This window comes from Stigmatopora argus, chromosome 5 (genome assembly GCF_051989625.1).
Source record: "Stigmatopora argus isolate UIUO_Sarg chromosome 5, RoL_Sarg_1.0, whole genome shotgun sequence".
Lineage (NCBI taxonomy): Eukaryota > Metazoa > Chordata > Actinopteri > Syngnathiformes > Syngnathidae > Stigmatopora > Stigmatopora argus.
Window position 1 is genome coordinate 2,413,346 of NC_135391.1, and position 20,123 is coordinate 2,433,468.

Below are 20,123 nucleotides of genomic sequence, written 5' to 3' on the forward strand. Positions count from 1 at the left end.
ATTGGCTACAGAAACCTCAAATTTGGTAGCATCTCCTGTCCGTGTCAATGAGATCAGTTCTACACACGCTAGACAACATTGTGACCAATGGTGTCAAAAGACTTGAGGTCTAATAAGATGTCCCACTGTTGAGATCAACCTGATTTGGACAAAAGCCGCCTCCATGAAGCAAAATCACCAATTCTGCGCGACGTCCGCTCTCAATCTTTAGCGCATTTGTCCTTTTGGGTGTCATTTTTCTGGCGCCTGTCTCTAGTATAAACCCAAAGAGTACAGTTTCTTTGAGCCTGACATCCTCCTCCGTTTCCTCTTCACTAACCTCGTAACAATGACTGCATTGTGCCCACCCTCTTCTTCCCCTTTGCCTTCGTCTTGGCCCCCATGTATCGCTCCATCACTTTACTGTCCTCGTCTCGGGCTTCTTTCCTGTCCATCTCGTCTTATTTAACTTGCGTTTTGGGGAAATAAATGCACCGTGATTGTCCTTTCTTGTATTCTGTCCAGTAATCGTCATCTTGGATGTGATTTCTTTAAAATGAGCCAAAATGAGACTTTTTATTTTTTTTATTTCTAGGCTCTTTTCCCGAAATTGGGTATAAAAAACGAACATTTACAGCACCTTAATACCTTTCCATGGTATTGGATCGCAACTCCATTCTCAAAATCAGGTGACTTAGACTGAACTCGTTTAAAAAAAATAGCCGATCGGGACATCTCTTATACACAGAAAAGGAATACCAACGTGTATTTATATAAAAACGTGTTTTCAGCGTGTGGGTGTAGCGTGTATGTTTAAGCTGGTGTATGTTTTGCCATGCCTGGCTGCGTCTATAAAAACGGTGCGTCCTTTGTGTGTGTAAAATACAGAAATAGCACTCGTTACTGACACTGCGGCTAAAAATATGATGCGCTGTTAAGTCGTGAAAATACGGTATACGGCCTATATGCGAGAAAATACGGTATGTACATTTTTCCCCCTAATTGTTTCAGCTTTTTTTTCCTTGGCCTCTACTGTTTACTGTTTAATCTTTGCACATCTAATGAAATCCCTGCTGAAATGGACAATCGTTGCTTTGAGAATATTAATAGAATGGAATAATCAGCACTGTTGTTTGTCTGCGTAGCCATAAATCCCCCCCCTGGTTCCCCCTCAACCCAGCCTCCCTCTTTTTAAAGAAATAATTAGTTGAAGGCAGGCAGGACTGCGGAAACTCCAAACACTGAGCTGAACAACAGGCGGACACGCAGAGAAGCACGGGTAAACAACCCTGGCTGCGTAGGTACTAATCACGCTAGTTACCGCTTAGCAATGATCAAATATACAACCTCCTACTTCCTGTCGTTGATCACGTAATCGATTTCCGACTTCGAGATGTGTTAAGATTCCTCGGTGTAATATTTCAGGTCACATCGATGTTAAAATGTGAGGTAATTATGTCACGTTGAGAAGAGTTCCTCCTCCACCGCAAGATTTTGTAGCAAAAAAATTCCAAGACGTCAACAAGGGCTGGCTCTAGAGGTGACTGTGTATAGTTCCCTTCAAAAAGAGTGCTAACTTAGCCAAAGCACCCTCTTTCTTCATACCTGGAACTCGATACCAATTAGCATACGTGAACTCCCGTCTCTGAACCTCTTGGCCAATCATCTTAAAGTCTGACTGTTAGACGAACAAAATTGCCATCACAACGCTGTCTAAAACTGTGCTACGTTTGCGTATGTTTAATATATGTCATTCTTTATCTTCAATCTACACAAGGGACTTGCATATTTACATATATATGTTCATTAACATGAATATAAATATGTTCATTACTATGTGCTGTCGCTTATTTAATAAATCAAACTCAACAGCCCCAATAAAACAAGGAAGGGTGAAAGAGTTACCGCATTTTCACGACTATAAGGCGCACCACATTATAAGGCGCACCCTTAATGAATGACACATTTTATTTTTTTCCATATATAAAGGACACTGGATTATAAGGTGCCCTGTCTATTTTGGAGAAAATTTAAGACTTTTAAGTGCGCCTTATAGTCGTGAAAATACGGTAGTTTTTTTTCTCCCTGGACATGCATGCAAAAGTTTGCTTTATTTCATTCTGTGAGCACACTTGTTTTGCCTGAATATTCGTGTTGTCATCATTTTTCCCCCCTGTGTGAAACCATCTTCTATTTCTCTGTCATTTAAAGGATGATTCAGCTTTTTGGTCTAATATGCATATTAGATGAGTTCATTAGTGCAAAATATTGTTTCATCTCTCTTCTTTTGTTATTGAATCGAACACAGTAGGAGTAGGGGCGTGTCCAAATCTTGAAATCTTTGCACATTCATTCATTTTCTGAACCACTTTATCCTCATTAGGCTCATGGGGGGTGCTGGAGCCTATCCCAGCTGACTCCGGGCTAGAGCAGGGGGACACCCTGAATTGTTGGTCAGCCAATCGCAGGGTACAATGAGACAAACAACCAAATACTCGTAGCTAGGGGCAATTTAGAGTGTCCAATCAGACGACCATGCATGTTTTTGGAATGTGGGAGGAAACCGGAGTACCCGGAGGAAACCCACGCAGGCCCGGGGAGAACATGCAAACTCCACACCTGTAGACCAACCAGGATTTTAACCCAGGAGCCCAGAGCTGTGAGGCCGAGGCGCTAACCACTCATCCACCAGGCCATCTTTGCACATTCATTTGTCAAATATAACAAGTTTTTCAAAATATATTGAAATTTTAACTCATTTATCCCTTAGTTTGACTTGCCCTTAACACTACATTACAAATAAATTAGACTGCCGAACCAAACTTTGCACAACAAAACGAATTTATTCATGTCAAACAAAAACTAACCCTTCACCAATCTGAGAACTCCACCAAAATGACATTTAAGCTTCTTATGCGGGCCATATCAACATTTTTTTTCCACCACTCTATGCGTTCCAATAAAAACTGGGCAGCCAATCCCAGTTGTCATTGATTTTTTTTCTCTCTCACACAACATGCACATTGATGACCATTTGATAAACACCATTCTCTTGCTCCGCCTCCTCCCAAATCCATCCATTTATCTCATTCTTATATTTCCCCATTTGTTTACATTAACTACTGGTGATCACTGTGTAAACTGCCAGCAGGGAGCAGCCAAAGATGAGTGACACAAGTGTGAGAAAGAAGCTTGTTACCGGCACAACAAATCCACATTTCCTTTTCCGCCTGCCTTTTTGTTGGTTTGTCACGCACGCCACCGTTAAAGCGGCGGCGCCACTCTCGTTTCTCGTTCCCGGCGTCTCCCCGTTTTTTTTTTCTTCCTCTTTCCTTTTCATCTGTCTCTCTTCCTCTTTCTCTATTTTTGTTTGTCTCCTGGCTGACTGAGCGAGCAATCCGTCGCCGGCGTCTTTTGACAGCAACCTGGGAAGCCGAGCTGTCACTCAGGCGGCGGCTCCTTGGTCCCACTGTCTTTCTGAAGTCGGTCTCCATTAATATAATAATGGCGTGTCGTCGGCACCTCTGAATATTTTACTGTAATGTTCAGCAGAACATTACCCCCGCACACAAGTCGGAGCGCCTGACAGAAACTTTTTATTTTGACTGAAAGCTCCGTCTGATGTCTGCTTCGTCTTCAAGTTCAGCTGTTTTTGTTGTGTTTTCCTTTTCGCGCATTAGGACAAGTGCCAGGCCTCCGTTTGATAGTGACTGAGGGGATTCTTTTTCTTGTCACACATCTATTATTGACACTTTCCAGGAATAGGCAGAGGGGGCACCGTGTGCCATAATTCCGGAGTCATCATCCCTTCGTTCTTTTGTTCGGGATTTATCACGACGAATAACGTCTTGGCTGCAAGCGGGGTTTTTTGTTTTCAAGGGGGCGTTTTTACATGTTTAGATCAATCGTTGGGATGTTTGAAAGTAGGAAAAACCGCCAATTATCGTATTCTTTGGACTATAAGTCGCACCGTGCCAGCCTAGCAATGCGAAAAGAGGGGGGAATGTACGTTGCATTTTTTTTTAGCAGAAACTTGTAGAAAGTCGAGTCATAATAAATCCATAAGGTAGTAACATTTTCTTGGATAGTCTATTTAACCTGAAAAAAAATCGCAGCATAACATATACTGTATTTTCTCGCATATAGGCCGTATTTGTCACAAAAAAAAAATGATGACTGAATCAAGGATGCGGCTTCTATAAATTAGACAAATTTATTATGATTTCTATGAATGAAATTCAAGAAAACAAACTGTATCTTGCATAAAACTTGTGCCTGCAATGAGAAACTCGACTGCTTCGAACACACTTCCTTGTTGTACTGCTCACGTGACTTCCTTTTTGAATTTTTCTACGTGCAGGTAACATCCTTTCGGAATGTGCAATCCCGCAGACGATCCTTTCGATTCATACAGTATCTCAAAAATATATATTTCCATTCAAAGTAACACATTTGTACTCTCTATTAGAACATGAATATGGAGGTGAAAATTGTGAATCAGGGGCCTTCTTATACAAGAGAAATTGTGAAATTCAATGATTTTAAGGCAATTTTAAGGGTGCGGCTTATTCGCGGATGCGGCTAATATGCGAGAAAATACGCTGTACACTTGAGTAGAAATCACGGGCCCAACCAAACAATAAAAAAAGTGCGACTTATATTCTCCAGAAAATACGGTAACTCATTTACTGCCATTGACTCTGGTAGACATGAAATCCATTTTTTTTTTTGCTAGCACCATTTACGGGTATACACCTCCAAATGTTCCTGTTAATGTGAGCTAATTAATAAAAACGAGAAAACAAAGTCAGTAGAAGAGAAAAAAATCAAACCATAGAGACAATGACATGACACATTTAAAATTTACAATATTTTTTTGACTATAAGTCGCACCAGGCAAGAAACGAGAACAAAAAAAAAACAAGGACTATAAGTCACATTCTTGGGTTAATTATATTTCATCAGAGACCACGATAACAACTCTGGTGCTAACAATAAAATGGATCACAGTCCGCAAATTCTCTCTTGATAATCTGTGCACCCAAACGTGACTGTTTTCCCCATTTCTTTACCCACACCCTACCCCCGAATCCCCCATTTTTAGGCGAGCAAGGTGCAGTCACCATGTTTCCCTTGTTCCTGTTGGATCACCACATGAGCGCCAGGGAGCTGGGCTTCTGGAACGGCATCATCGCCATGGGCTTCTCCATCTGTGGCTCCTCCCTGGGAGGTTTTCTGCTCGCCCAGTTCAGGTAGGCCAGTTCTATCAAACCTACGACCCGTGGGCCGGATCGGACCCCCTTGGTGGGCCACATCCGGCCCGTGGGATTATTCAACGAACAGGACGCAAACCAGAAAAACGATTCCGATCCTTGGAAAATGAAAATCCGATACATTCCAATCCGATTTGTCCCTATTTTTTCACGTACGCAACTCAATCGAACCGTTTTGCATTTGTTTGCGTGCATACTGGCTCAGCGTGTCCCGTAATTTAAGTAAACAGACTGGTTGGAGAACTCGGGGACCTCCCTCGTGTCTGTTGTGTGCCGTGAGAACAGCATGAGATGCAAATTCATTACAGACAGAAACATAGGACCACATGCCCAAGTAAATAGTCAAAATGTCTGCAGGGTGTGAACACAAAACTGTCAAATTGGCAAAAACAAGCAGGTGGTTTGATTTTTAAGAGTGACAGATTTTTATTGAAATCGTCGCCCATCATTTTTGCTCAAAATATGTTCAGTTTTGAGCATTTCTCCTTCCTTGTGATCAATGTCTTCGTCATTAACTTAGTCAGTGAAGTCAGTGTTTTCCAACCACACCGGTGTGAAATTGTCCTACAATGTGCTTTTCTGTCTTAATGATTTGATTTGGTGATTCTTAATGATCCCATTTACTTTGATTTGCTTTGTACTTTGTGCTTTTGCTTTGTTGTTCTGTCTAATCACCCTCTTGCTACTGTCACAATGAAATTTCCCAAATACGGGATGAATAAAGTTATCCAATCCAATCCAATATTCAGAGAGAAAAATGAATTTGAATATAATGAGATTAAAATTGAACTATTACAAGGTTAAAATTCAAATATGATGAACGCTAAATTATAGATGATACTATTACAAGAATCAGATCGTGAAACAGTCTTTTTTTTTGCTCATTATTGTTCTCTAACATGAACCGGAATTAGTTTGGCTTAAGGGCATTAACTTTTGCCGACATAAAGTCTGTGAGCACAACATTCTTTTTACGTAATATTAGGAGAAGAGTCATAAAATTGTGCGATTAAAACATATTTTTGTATCACTCAAAGCGGACTTTTGATGACAAAAAAATAATATGAGTATAACGAGATTAAAATTGAACTACTACAAGGTTAAAATAAAAATATGATGAATGTTAAATTGTAGATTATATTACAAGATTCAAATTTTGAAAGAGTTTTTGTTGCTTATTTTTCTCTAACCTGAACCAGAAGTTGTTTGGTTTCTAGGGCATCAACATTTGGCGATGTAAATTCTGTGTGAGCTCAACATTTTTTTTGCGTAATATTAAGAGATTTACATAATATTTGGAAAAAAGTCATAAAATTATGCGATTAAAAACTTTACATTACTTATTTTTGCATCACTCGGACCGGTTGTTGTTCAGGATCCGCAGACATCAACTTTTGGTGACATTAGGTCAGTATAAAAATGTGATTTTGTGAATATTTTGGAGGTTTGTATGATTCCTGCTGATAAAACTTTGATTAGAATGACTATTGTTAATATAGGCGACATAGTTTTATATGAAAAGATTTTCCGATGAGATTTTTTTCAATTCAAAAAGTGTGCCACATCTCAAAAAAGTTTGGGAAACACTGAGTTAAGTCATTAAAGTAAAGTAAAAGAGTGTGTTAAAAAAAAAAAATCCAACTTGATAAAGTCTCTTTGTTAGCGTGTTCACATCAGGCAAACACAATAAACAATTTAACCTCAAATAACGTAAGTCAGGCCTTACTTGAACTGGCGTAATTTCCGAATGTTATTATTTTATTAAGAATCCATTTTTTATTTTTCTTCCCCCCCATCTTGTCTTTTTACACTTACACGCCTGCTGTTTCTTTGAGTGGCAGGTATCCCCTGAGTGATTGGCATTGCTAATCCTTGATGTCAAAAAACAGTGTGGCTTCACGTGCGTGCGGCTTTGTGTGCGTGTATACCGAGGGTGATTAATTACCCTCCCCATGCTGCGATTCTCGTTAGCTTATTGATTACGTCATGAAGCAAAACCGCAGGGGGATGATTTTCATGCTCAAACAGCGAGCGAATCAATTAGTGTCTGGGGACTTGTTTACTCAAGCACCCTTGTGTACGCGTGCGTTTTGCTTCGGCGTGCGCGAGACTTGAAGAGAAAGGTTTTTTTTTTCCTGATTCCACCGTCTTTATTTGTCCGTTTTCAGTATCGGTGCTCTCATGAGGCGGGTTTTCGTCTTGCGGACCATCAGTATGGTCTTCCAGAGCTCCTTGCTCACCGTCCTGGAACCGTCGTCACTTATGACAGGTGAGTGAGCCACTCTGTGATTGGCTGTTTTTGGGCCTAGTGTTCTACACTGTTACCTTGTGCAACAACTTTAGTCCTATTTTCAAATATTATTCCTCGAGAGCCACACTCAGAATTGTTTTGACAACATTCTTACATAGTTGCTAATCAATGGGTATCAATGGGTATCAATGGGTATCAATGGGTATCAATGGGTATCAATGGGTATCAATGGGTATCAATGAGTGTATGCATGCAGGAGGCTAATCAAAAAAATATATGATTAGCCACAGTGCCGACGTGACGATCCTATTGGTGCGTTTGGGACTCAGCTCTGTCACCATATTTTAAACTCACAGGTGAGCTACATATGGCTTCTGAGCCCTATGCAGCCATGGAAAGAGCCACATAGGGCTCCCGAGCCACAGGTTCCCCACCCCTGAGTTATAGGATACAGGAATGTGAATTGATATTGAAGGCCTATGGCCATGTTGTGTAATTCTACAGTAGGTGAGGTGCAAGAGAAAAATTTTCAGAGGATCGGAATCGGGTATAAAAAAAGATCATGTTGTTAAAATATATTTATTCATTTTTAATCATTAAGTCATTACCTGGCATTGACGGCGATAGACGTTCAATCCAGTTTGCCTGGGATGGCTGTCAGCGATTGAATGATGGGTGGGTTTTGGGGTTATCCCCTCGGGGGTCCCACAACGAACCCGTACAATCACCAGTAAATCAACTGGGCTTACCAAAAAATCGGAATTTTTAGTTGAACTTTTTTTTGGTGAAAAAAAACCCATTCATATTCAGAATGTTTTAGCCTCTAATCTTTTTTTATTTTTTTTTCAATGGCGTTCAGGATGACCTCTGTTCTTTGTTTTGGATTTTATATTAACAAAACAACTTATAGTAACTACTTTTACATACACGTGTTTTCCCCCTTTTAGATATACTGCAAATTTACATGAAACTTTGCAAAAGAAAGAAAATCCAAGAAAACTCAGTACATCACATTGGACTATTTTCTTTAATATAAGTTCATTGATGACACCGAAACATTTCAACCTCATTCGCTTGTCACTTTTTTTGGTGCGGCACAACTGATTTCCACAGAAAAAAAAGTTTCAAACTTTTTTAAAAAGATAATAACCTTCTGTATTGGCCTCCATCAAATAATCATCAGCCACGAATAAATGAACAAAATAAACTAGCATTTATCAGAGCATGCTATGTAATAGCACCGATGCTCATTATTCCTTTTCCATGGAATATATGCAAAAGAGATGCCTATAAGGCCAACAGTCTAAAGCCAAGTGATTGCAAGTATAGAGCAAAAATCAAAAGTTGTATAAATTATTCAAAGGATGTTGGTGTTCTTTCTCCAGAGAACCATTGAGTCGTTATTGCCTGAATGACATGTGATTGAGTTGCGCAGCGTCTGCGAACATTTGGGAATCAGATGAGCATCATTCATCTCCGCCGGTTGTCTGTTCCCCATTTCGGTCCTCTCAGACTCAAGTGAAGCCACCCCCCAGCCCCCCTAACCACCCCACAGCCCCCCCCCCCCCCCCTAGCCTCTTCCTCCCTTTAAAGCCAATACAAAAATATCAGGGAAAACGGAAGCAGAAATAAAAGGAAAGGCAAAAACATTCACTTTCGCATTTTTCAATATTACATGATAACCTTCTACTTCCACGGCACTAGTCAGATTGTCGCATTTGTGGGTGTGTGTGTGTGTGTGTGTGTCTTGTGTGATTGAAGAGTCTTATTGTGCACAAACTCTGGCAGCTCGGGTGAATAATTCAGCGTTCGCAGGAGCCGTGACAGATCAGCGCTGTGGTTCCTCTGTGTTTCTCACCGACACCTCTTCGTGCTTCCCCTCAGAGGATTCGCTACATGTGTTTTGGGGACGAACGTGGGGAGGCGGGGAAGGGGGGGGGCGGTCTGGAATGTTTAAGATAGTTTTTAGAGAGGCGTCGTAGCGAGCAGCGGCGGAGGGCTAAAGATGAGCTTTTTTTTTTTAAACTGGGTTTGACGCAATGTATTTAAATGTTTTTCTTCCGCAGGTATGGCCGTCTTGAGTATGAGCGTCCAGCATTTTCTGGGCGGTCTGATTACCACGCTCACCTTTACGACCATGATGCATTGCACTCAGAGGGCAGAGGAGAGCATTCAGGTCAGAGACGCTAGTTCGGAGAAAAAAATGGAACTTTTTTTTCTTCCTGTTGGCAATTAAATCTTTTTTTTGCGCTTTTTTTCGTCCATCTTAGTTTTAAAGGGAAAAGGAAACTCCTGGTAAAAAAAGATCTTCATTTGAAAGATGCGCAAGTATGCAATCACAAATTTATTAGACCTCTAACAGGGAGATTTAAAGAAAAATTAAACCGCTTATGGACCATTTTTTGGTGGTGTTTACATTGATAGACTTGAGCACAGGTTAAAATGACTGCTTAAGAATTAAAAAAAAAAGCTAAATTGTGCTGACTGCAATGAAATTAAATTAAAATTAAATTACACTGATAGACTTGAGCACAGGCGAAAATGTCTGCTTAAGAAATAAATTTAAAAAAAGCTAAATTGTGCTGACTGTAATGAAATTACATTAAAATTAAAATTGTAGTGCTGGTTGGCTATAGGTTTCAATATATTCAATGTTAATATTAGATGTTGTTTAGCCATAATTAGAATCATTAAATCATCGCTACTTACACTTCATTTTTCTATTTTAGTGACAGGAAGCAGTTTGCTTGCATTCTAATGTCATGGGTATTAATGACATCACAAGAAAGGGGCGGGCAATGTGGGATCTTGGATTTGATAGGCTTAAATAGTAGCAGAAATGAACACATTTCTACACTGGCTTTTGCGAATGTTTTGTCCACTATATCACAAGACAAAAAATAAGGTTCCTTCCCTTGACTTATAGTTAATTGACTTCCTTTAAGTACAAAAGTAGCCAGTTAATTTCCTGCTGACAGCAGTTCACCTAGCACCGTCGAGCCCCCCATCTTGCCCGCGCCGCTTGTCACTTTTCATGAGCTGTTTTCACCCGAAATAAAAAAGTCTTCGCAGACCCCTTTTCAATTCACTACTTCCTTCCACTTTGACCCTTTACCACCCATTCAGTTTTGTCCCCCCCTCTTCACTGTAAGAGCCCCCCCCCCCCTCCCCAAACCACCTCACTCATTCTTTTGTTATTCCCCAGCACTTAAAGTGCTCTTTTTTTCCCATTCTGACTTTTTCCTCTTTAGTCGTTGCTTCTCTTTGACATAACTCCTTTTGTCCCCGTCCTATCTGGGCCACCATTGCCTGGAGGTGATCGTCGTTATAGCGCAGCCATTCGCTCGGTCAATCTCAAGGTGACAAATTATCATTTTAATTGCTGGCATGCATAAAAAAGACTTAAAAAAAGGGGAGAAAATCACCATCTATTTTGATTTCTGTGAGTTGAGAGCGGAGCGAATTAACCGATAGTCACGATATGAACTAAAATCCATTTGAAAGGTTCTCATAACACACGTACAGTTTTTTTTTCTTTGTACCATGTGTGTGTTAGCTCGGATAGCACGCGCAAAGGTGTGTGATTCTCACTGAAGCGTCCGGCTATCCAGTGACTGAAAACCGATAGTGTGAGCGCTTGTTAAAGATCCCCCGTAGGAGGAAACCAAATCTGTGAAACAAGTTGCTCGGGATAAAAGAACTTGACTTAGATGTGGTCACTAAAAGGCTCATGGTTGAATTCGGCCACTCCAACTCACTCACTGGCTCCCGTCAATCATCCCAAATCATTTCATTCACAGCCACCCGATGAGTGACGGCCGTTGCGAGGGTTAAAGTGATGACAGATGGAACTGCTCTACATTGGACGAGTGTTTTAGAATGACAGGAGACGACTATTTGTGATTAAACATTTCAAATCCCTTTAAAAAACATAAAATTGCGATCGCACTTTGTCATAAAAGCCTCATGGCTGGGATCAGATCCCCAACCGTTTTTTTTTTACAAGTAAGGGGGCTTTAAAAATTGTATTCTGCGCTTTAAAACGTGATATTACCTTGCACAATTCTTGTATCAATTCAAAATCCGTCTCAAACGATACATTTCTGTGTGCTTTTATATATATATAATACACATCTATATTCTTTATTTTGAATTTGATCCTAAAACTGAAAGTCGAGACTCATCATTTACTTTCTCGAGGCCGCAGAAAATGATGTGGGGGGCCAGATTTGGCCCCCAGGCCGCCACTTTGACACCTGTGAATTGTAGGGGATCAAATGGAATCAAACATAATTTAACATTATATAACATTACTGACAATAAGCATCAATAATCTACAGGATTTGATGAACCTACGTTATTTATTGTATATGTGTTGATGTGCTTTTATGTTGTCGTCCATTAGGCCACTCACTACAGTTTCCTGGCGACTCTGGAAGTATTGGGAAAGCTGACGTTCAGCGCTCTGGCCGGAGCCGTGGTGGATTGGTTCGGCTTCCAAGTGGCCTTCCTCTTCTTCCTCACCCTCTCGGCCGCGACGGCCCTGCACGTGTGGACGGCCACTTATACCGGGGCTCTCAGGGAACACCAACTGAAAGAGCAGCCCAAATGAATTTCAAGCAAGGAGGTATTTCTTACAATTGTTCATTGTCATAAAAATACACCTCTGCACTATACTCACTTCTTCACGCTAGAAAGTGCTGCATTCAGGGTGAGTGAATAATATTAGCGCCATGTCGTTGTGTAAAAGAAGCTGCGTAGTTGTTTTTGTGTGTACATTGAAAGCATAAGAAGTCTTACTATTACGGCTAGACAACCGTAAAAAATAAACTGAAGCTAAAGTTGGAAAAGGATCATAAGGTAAGTCCATATTTTAGGAGAGTCAGGGGTGTTACAAAACAATATGAATTTATAATTTTAAAAATCCTGCAAACGCAATTCATTTTCTTCAATTTTCAAATGTATTATTTATAGCTGCAAAACAAGAGATACAAAGGCAATATCACATTTTGCAGATGCATTGGAATTTTACGGTTCGTATCATTACTACCTCGTATAAACAGCTTTGAGGAGCGCGGAACGAATTTCAGAATTTACTTATAAAGTCTATTTGCGAAAAATCCAGAGTTCAGGAACCAATTAATTTTGTAAGTAGAGGCACCACTTTATTAGAAATTAACACAATTACAAGACCATAAATGAACAACAAATATACGAATGTTTGTTACATGATCATGATTCAAATCTATGAGCATAAATGATCTTTTTGGTCCAACAACAAAATATTTCATGTCTTGACTCATTAAGTCAATTAGCCAGCAGATGGATGGATGAATTCTGTATATAAAAGACGCTTGGGAAAAAAAGCAGTGGATGTAAATGTACCTAACACTTGACAATTTAGCTTTTTTTTTTTTCACTGTGGCTCCAAACCCTCTTTGGTACATGTCACACTAGCTACGCTAATTACCGCTGTAGTTCCGTCGCCATCCTCTGACGATCGCACCTGTTGCAAAGCCGCTCCGGTGAGATTTGCACTAAAAATAAAGCCGAATTGCACTTTGGTTTGATTTTTGCGACTCGTCTTGTACTCGGGGTGGGGTGGGGGGGGGCGTTCCCGTGCGGTACTTCAGGGTGAAGACTCGCTTTGAAAATGCAACGTGGCTCCTAGTCAGGATGAATACGAGACCGGAGTCTCTTTGCGGCGTGGTTGGCTGAGGGCTACGAGAGTGAATAGGCCCTGTGTCACAGTATCCTCATCCCATGCAGCTCTAATGACACAACAAATGCTGTGAAGGGGGATTAGGGCGGCTTACACGGCCCCTCAATGCACCTCCACTTTAGGCTTTCTCACCAAGCCTCATTATGCTGGACTTGTTTGTGTTGGGAGGGGGGAGTTGATAACCGAGGCAGACCCTGACAGTGACTGAGGGTAATGAGAGCCTTAGATTTTCTTCGCCGCGCAGTCTAGGCCAACGCCGCCGACAGATCTGCTCGCTAAGGCGGGATTTTCGAGATGCAGTATGGCGAGGGTGTCCAAACTGCGGCACGTGGGCAAACTGTAGCTTGCCGCCCAGGTTTTGTTGACACGCAGTGAGTTAGGGAAATATTATTATTTATATATGGCGCACAAAAAGCTAAAATTCAGCCTACACTTGACTGCACTTGTCGTTTTTTTAAAATATTTTTTTTACTTTAACCTCTCCATTAGTTCAGTGGTCAAAAGCTGAAACAACAAATTACAGCATTTAGTTTGAAATAAATTTATATATAATAATAAATAATAATAATCCAATGTGATCATTTGAGCTGTGTTGGTGCGGATTTTTTTTTTTGCTTTCGCTGGACATTTTCTCTTTGTTTTAAAAATAAATTGTGTTAGTTTAAATATAAATATACATTTTGTTTCTTACAGCCTTTAACTCATTCACAACCATTGAAAAAAATACATTTCAACTGGGAAGGTTAAAATTACATGGTCATGTTTCCCTGCAATTGACGGCCATAGAGATGTAAAATATTCTATACGGCCTGCACAAGAAGCTTAAATTGAATAATAATATTGAATTCAGTAAAGTCCCCCCCCCCCTGAAATAAAGCTGATGGACACATTGAGGAATGAAAGCGGTGAACATTATGGTAATAGTGGCCACTTAGTTTGAGTTAAAATTCATTCCCGATTAGCAACTTTAGCCAAATTCGTTTGTTATCACCATACCGAAGCCTACGTAAAGAGTCAAAGAGGGTGGTATCCTACCACTGATGAGAGTGTGACCTCCCGCGGAGGTTGCCAGATTGTCAGATGTCCCCCGCTGAGTAGATGCATGTCTAAAGGACAACCATGCTTACTCGCAGCCATTGATTCCATGGACATGTGTTCTCACATGTTGAATCTGTGGCATAATCACAATTGCAACAGTCTCCAGTGATGTAAAAGTGCATTTCATAATGCCATGACGTTCAGGTGGACACGTGGGTCTCAACATCACAGGCTGTATTACAATGCCACCAAAACAAATGGACTCAAAGTCTTATTTCATCATCTTCCTGGATTAGACCGTTAATTCTTCAAGAAACAAAATGAGTTGAGAAAAAGTCCAATGTTTTAATCTCGCAAACAATGGTGTTGCATTGCTTTTTTCCTCCCTTTTTATTGTCTCTCCTCACCTAAGGGGGAGAGAGGTGTTGGCTTTTTGCACTCTTTTGTCCCGTGGCCGGCAGAAAGGCCTTCTGGGAAATCCCAGTGAACAGGTGGAGGCGCCATTCGCAGCATCGGGTTCCACTCGTTCCTGAGATGGTGCTTTTTTGTTGTTGTTTATTTGCAGAATGGCAGACAGGGGCACCATTCTTCACCTTTTGTCCCTCCTGGACGAGTTTAGTTTCTCGTTTAATGGTGATATTAGAAATATGTTTGAGATTTTATCTCCGTTAACATCCTTCGACGTACTTTTGGGAAGATCACATGATCTGTTTTCCCCGCTGTGGGAATGAGTCAGGGTGGAGTGGGTCGGCTTTGAGAGGATCCTATTGGTTACCCCAGGGGGTGTGCAAACTTTTCCTCCCAGGGCTTATTTCAGAAAAAAATAATGATGACCGCTCGAAAACCTTCCACTTTTGTTTGATTAACAGAGGAGCAGACGCGAGTAAAAAAAAAAAATATTTTTAATGTATTTATTTTTGAGAATTCGCTCATTGGCTGCCATCGACAGCGAGAGGACTTCCAATTCATTTTGTACACCCTAAATTGGTTAAATTATAAATATGAGGAATCAAATATATCATTTTATCATATAGTATTTAATCCAAATATTAAAGCTGTAGTGTTTCCTCGATTATTGCGAATTCACTTCTTCGTGTTTTTTTTCCTCCAACTTAAAAAATATATATTAATAAATATTTTTTTCATAAAAATGTGAAAATCCACGCTGAAACTCGTTAGCGGAAGCCACTCCCCTTTTTTCTGCTTGCTATTAAGACTCAGCACTGAAGGAAAAAAAATGTAGTTATAATAGCGGTGATCCTACTTCGCGATTTTTCGATTATCTGGTGTACATTAACCGCGATATTTGAGGGATTACTGTATTTGTGTATTAAGTGTGCAAATGCCCGTTAACATATACCTTTCTTAATCATGAAGCTGAAAGTGCAATGCAAATATTTGAATAACTCCTCCCCACTGAATGAATTAAGAATGAATTGTTTTGTTCTGTCCTCGTTTCATGAATAATACACCAGTCGTTTTTATACAGTATTCCCGCTCCCCTATAATCATAACTGGCTATTTTTAGACACTGCCTTTTAATTGGCATGAATATTCCAATGAGCGACCAAGATGTGCAGGACATAAACACAGCTGCATAAACATTTTTTTTTCGCCATCAAAACGCCTGCACTTCCTGTTAGCCTTCGCTACACTTCAAAATTGCATACACGTTATTATATGATATGAATTGAAGCCAGGTCTCGATAGGGTTTATATTGAAGGGAAGAACAGTAATACCTCGTTTATCGCGGTTAATAGGTTTCAAGACCGGCCGTGATGAATAACCTTCCATACAGACGATATTATTGTCTTATGAGACGTAACAACGCTCCTTACTTAGCGACATTGGAAGATATCTTCCTAAAATTAGCCTCGTCCTTCTTGATATAGCGAATGCTACGTTCATTCACTTGAAAATGGCAGCCTAAATTTCCCTTTCCTTGATTTCGCTCCTCTCCCTGAGCCGCACTACCGAAAGTAAACACTTCCCCCTAGTGGCGTGGGGGAATACTTGCCCCTTTTCCCCATTTCATGTTTGCTTTATTCTTCCTTCACTGTAAGCTTTTCCCCCAAAAAATGTCACGACGTGGCGAGGTATTACCGTAATACCTGTTGCCCTTTTTCCTCGCTCTGCGGGTAAATACCGCAATATGGCTACAATTCCGTCGACATGACGAGTGCCATGACGTTCAGTAAGTTGCTTTCTTTAGGGAAAAAAATATTTACAATGACTTGCAGTATGTTTGTGCACGAAAATGGCCGTAAAGTGCTCAATGGTCAAACAAGTTCCTCAATGACGACCTGGAATGTGACAAGCTGCCAGCTCATATGGCGTTGAGCCTGACTCGCTCGGAGGCCGTCTTTGGGCTAAGACCTCGTAGATCCCGCAGCCTCCCAGTCCTGCCACGCGCAGACCCCCCAAAGCCCCCCCTCCCACGGCCTGATCACACCCACCCCTTTAGCCTCATTTGGACCATTAAGGCCAAGACAGGCGAAGGCTCGTTCTCCTGCGCTTCTCGGCGTTCATTTCGTGTCTGTCTACTTTGCGATGCCCTCCATTCTTCCATCTCGTGTCTTCTACGCCCTCACGTCCAGACAACCCGTCTGGACTAGTTGTGCAAGACGCTTTATGTGGCGCTGTTTAAAGGTTTTGTCTATGGAGCAGGCGGACAGGGCTGGAGTTTGCCTCCTGGCTGCCGATGGAGGCTTTTTAGGTCACTCCGTCTTTCCATTTACTCTTCTGTCCGTCACTCTCGCTTTCATTGATTAAAAGCGTCGGGGCTAATGCCTTTTCATTTTATTGACAGACTGGTACTCACGTCAAGTTAGCATACCTGTCAACCTCGGCCAATTGCTCCCCTTATGAATGATTGCAATTCCCCTTATTAAGCGATTAAAAAAAACGTATAAATGCAACGTGGCACATATTTACTCACATAGGAAGCACTTAAAAGTCTAACATTTTCTGCCCAATCAGTATGCACTAAATTCAAGATTCTGTAGATGCTGACAGTTTGACTGTCTGGGTACATTGCTTGCTGACGCGCTATATATTTATATAGTGAAAAGGGTGGAAGTTATTGACGTACGTGCGCATAACATGCTTAAAGTATGACATATTAGCAGTCGACAATGACGTTTTCGTCTGCTACCAGTGACCGAAACGATCGTTGACTTAAAAAAACATGTTTGAAGGTCAAATGTGAGAAAACAACGTCTACTGGCAACATTTTGACCTCATTGGGGATTTTTTGAGCCAAAATGGTGGAAAATAAAATGTGTTTACTCCCACAAATACCGTATTTTCTCACATATTGACCAGCTCAGCGTATAAGCCGCACCCTTTCAATTGCCTAAAAACGTTGAATTTTAAAATTTCTCTCGTATAAGCCGCACCCTTGACGTTTACAAAACGTACTTTAAAAAAATCCAGTACAAAAGTTGTTATACGGCGTGAATTGTCAAAAAACGTATAAAATACAGGGAAAAAAACTATAAATTGACAAGTATGAGTTAGTTTCGAAATATGCAGTGGCACCTCAACATACAAATTCCTGCTTTGTATGTAGAAACGGTCGTTTGATAAGACATATTTTCCTGTAAAAAGACCTTATAATTTGATTCATTTGTTCCATATCTATATACCTCAATACATTGTAGGAGATACAATGTTACACTTCTTTTTCGTGTATTTTTTTCTTCACCCTGCAACGAGTTGTTCTTGCATCCCACCTACACGCTCCCCAATTTAAGAACTACGTACCTCTGTTTGCATTTGTGAGTTATTTCCGTTCAGGATTTTTATCATTTCTTGGTTTTCCATCCCTACACTCAGATAATGCTCCAATTTGACTTTAGTATGATGTACTCCGTGTCACTTTGCCTGTATGTCATATGTCATACAGGACTGGTAAAAATAATATTGGAGCCACGTGCCATTGTTTTTAATACAATAACAATTGGACTTTTAGTTTGTGAGGCTGCCGTGGATTGGAAGACCGAGCAGATAGAACCATTACTATGTTGTTTGACATCATCGGGGATTTAGCCCTGGGCTACAAACACACACTCTCACACGCACGCATGTACGCATGAACACGGAAAGTGCACACTACATGAGGAGATATGAATTTATGCATGCTGCATTGCTCAGAGCTATACAAGCAACACACTACTAGCCAGTACAACACACACACACACACACACACACACACACACACACACTAAATAGAGATATCCAAGCCATTAATATTCTCATGCTGAGTTTAAATGACCAAAACAACAAACTCCCACCTTCTAATATTTTGCAATAATGATGTCATTGGAAAATAGCCTTGCGTACCAAAAAAATATATTTTAGTATCAATCACCTGATTTGAAGGATCTGCCGATATTGAGTAGCGATCTGGTACTTCAGTTATTCATTTTAATAGCGTTTAAAAAACATTTTTGGCATTTTTTTTACAATATACTTGTCCGTCTGTAGGCATTTTTAATAAAAAATGCACATTTTTACTTATTGTCTCACTTCCAAAATTATCAAACCTGAAACCGAATCATTCCACAAAAACAACATCTATTCATTAATGTTTTCATTTTATGACCGCCAAGCCCACAGCGATGATTTCATCAAGCATGTGCTTTCGTTTGGGTCATCGGCGCATACTTTTCCATGATTAAACTCAAAACGGAGGAGCATGCTGGAACAATGAACAACACTTTTACTTATTGTCTGCGGCAACAATGAGCGAGACTGTTTTATCCCGTCGCTGTTGTTGTTTTAAGAGTAAGAGGGATGTAAGGATTAGACGCTGTCTGACTGCACTTCACCCCCACCTCGGGCCAGCAAAATGTTCTCATTCGCAAATGCTTTTTTCTGTTCATCAACATGAGAACATTTACTAAGCTGCCAACAGGTATCCATCCAATTTGCATGCATCCTATTGGATGACAGCGCCTTCCCAAGCTAGTCTAGAATTAAATTTTTCCGTCACAAAATTAAGGTATATTACACATACAGTACTTTAACACTATATATTTAGATTTACACTGCAGAATAAAAACAGAGCATTAATGTAAAACAAAATGTTTTAGCTACCGCAACCAAGATGGCGCCATTGAAGTGTTTTTGCTGCTTTTCTGTCGTAATGATTTGATTTGGTGATTCTTAATGATCCCATTTATTTGATTTGCTTTGTACTTTGTGCTTTTGCTTTGTTGTTCTGTCTGATCACCCTCTTGCTACTGTCACAATGAAATTTCTCGAATACGGAATGAAAAAGTTATCCATTCCAATCCAAAACAAAAAAACAGCTCATTTCATCACATTGGACTGATTTTTTTTAATGCTTTTATTTGTAGGAACCAAATATCTCAACATAATTACTTCAAAAACGTAATATTTGCTTCACAACTAATTTGTTTTTGCTAATATTAGTCTTTTACATGGCTTTTATGTTTGATAGTTGTTGTTTTTTTAATTGCAGATATAAAAAATTATAACGGGCATTTTTTTCTGTATTGGCAGATCCACAAAATCAGGTGACTGGAACTCAACTCGCATCCCTAATTAACACGATAACCAGTCTAAAATTGAATTGACAAAACAAACCACCACATTTTAACGTTATTGGTCCAACGCAATGTTAGACTCAAATTGCAAGCAATAATTCGTAACCGCTATAAAAACTAATAATAAATCCATCATCCTAGTGTCTGTAAGACCAAAATCCTCATACCAATGGTCTAACAAAAAAAAACTGCTCATTTTATCACATTGGATTGATTTTTTTAATGCGTTTATATGTAGGAACCAAATATCTTAACATAATTAGTTTTTTGCTAATATTAGTCTTTT

General features: G+C 40.1%; 1 protein-coding gene across 1 annotated transcript in view; it reads left to right on the forward strand.

Annotated features, from left to right (window-relative positions):
• Positions 1-20,123, forward strand: part of slc33a2 (solute carrier family 33 member 2) — a 47,331-nt gene that overhangs the window by 4,770 nt on the left and 22,438 nt on the right. Inside the window, exons 3-6 of the mRNA XM_077600830.1 lie at positions 5,084-5,231; positions 7,421-7,521; positions 9,570-9,679; positions 11,909-12,130. Coding sequence (XP_077456956.1) covers positions 5,084-5,231; positions 7,421-7,521; positions 9,570-9,679; positions 11,909-12,115 — 566 coding nt within the window. The 3' untranslated portion in view covers positions 12,116-12,130. The remainder of the gene's footprint in view (positions 1-5,083; positions 5,232-7,420; positions 7,522-9,569; positions 9,680-11,908; positions 12,131-20,123) is intronic.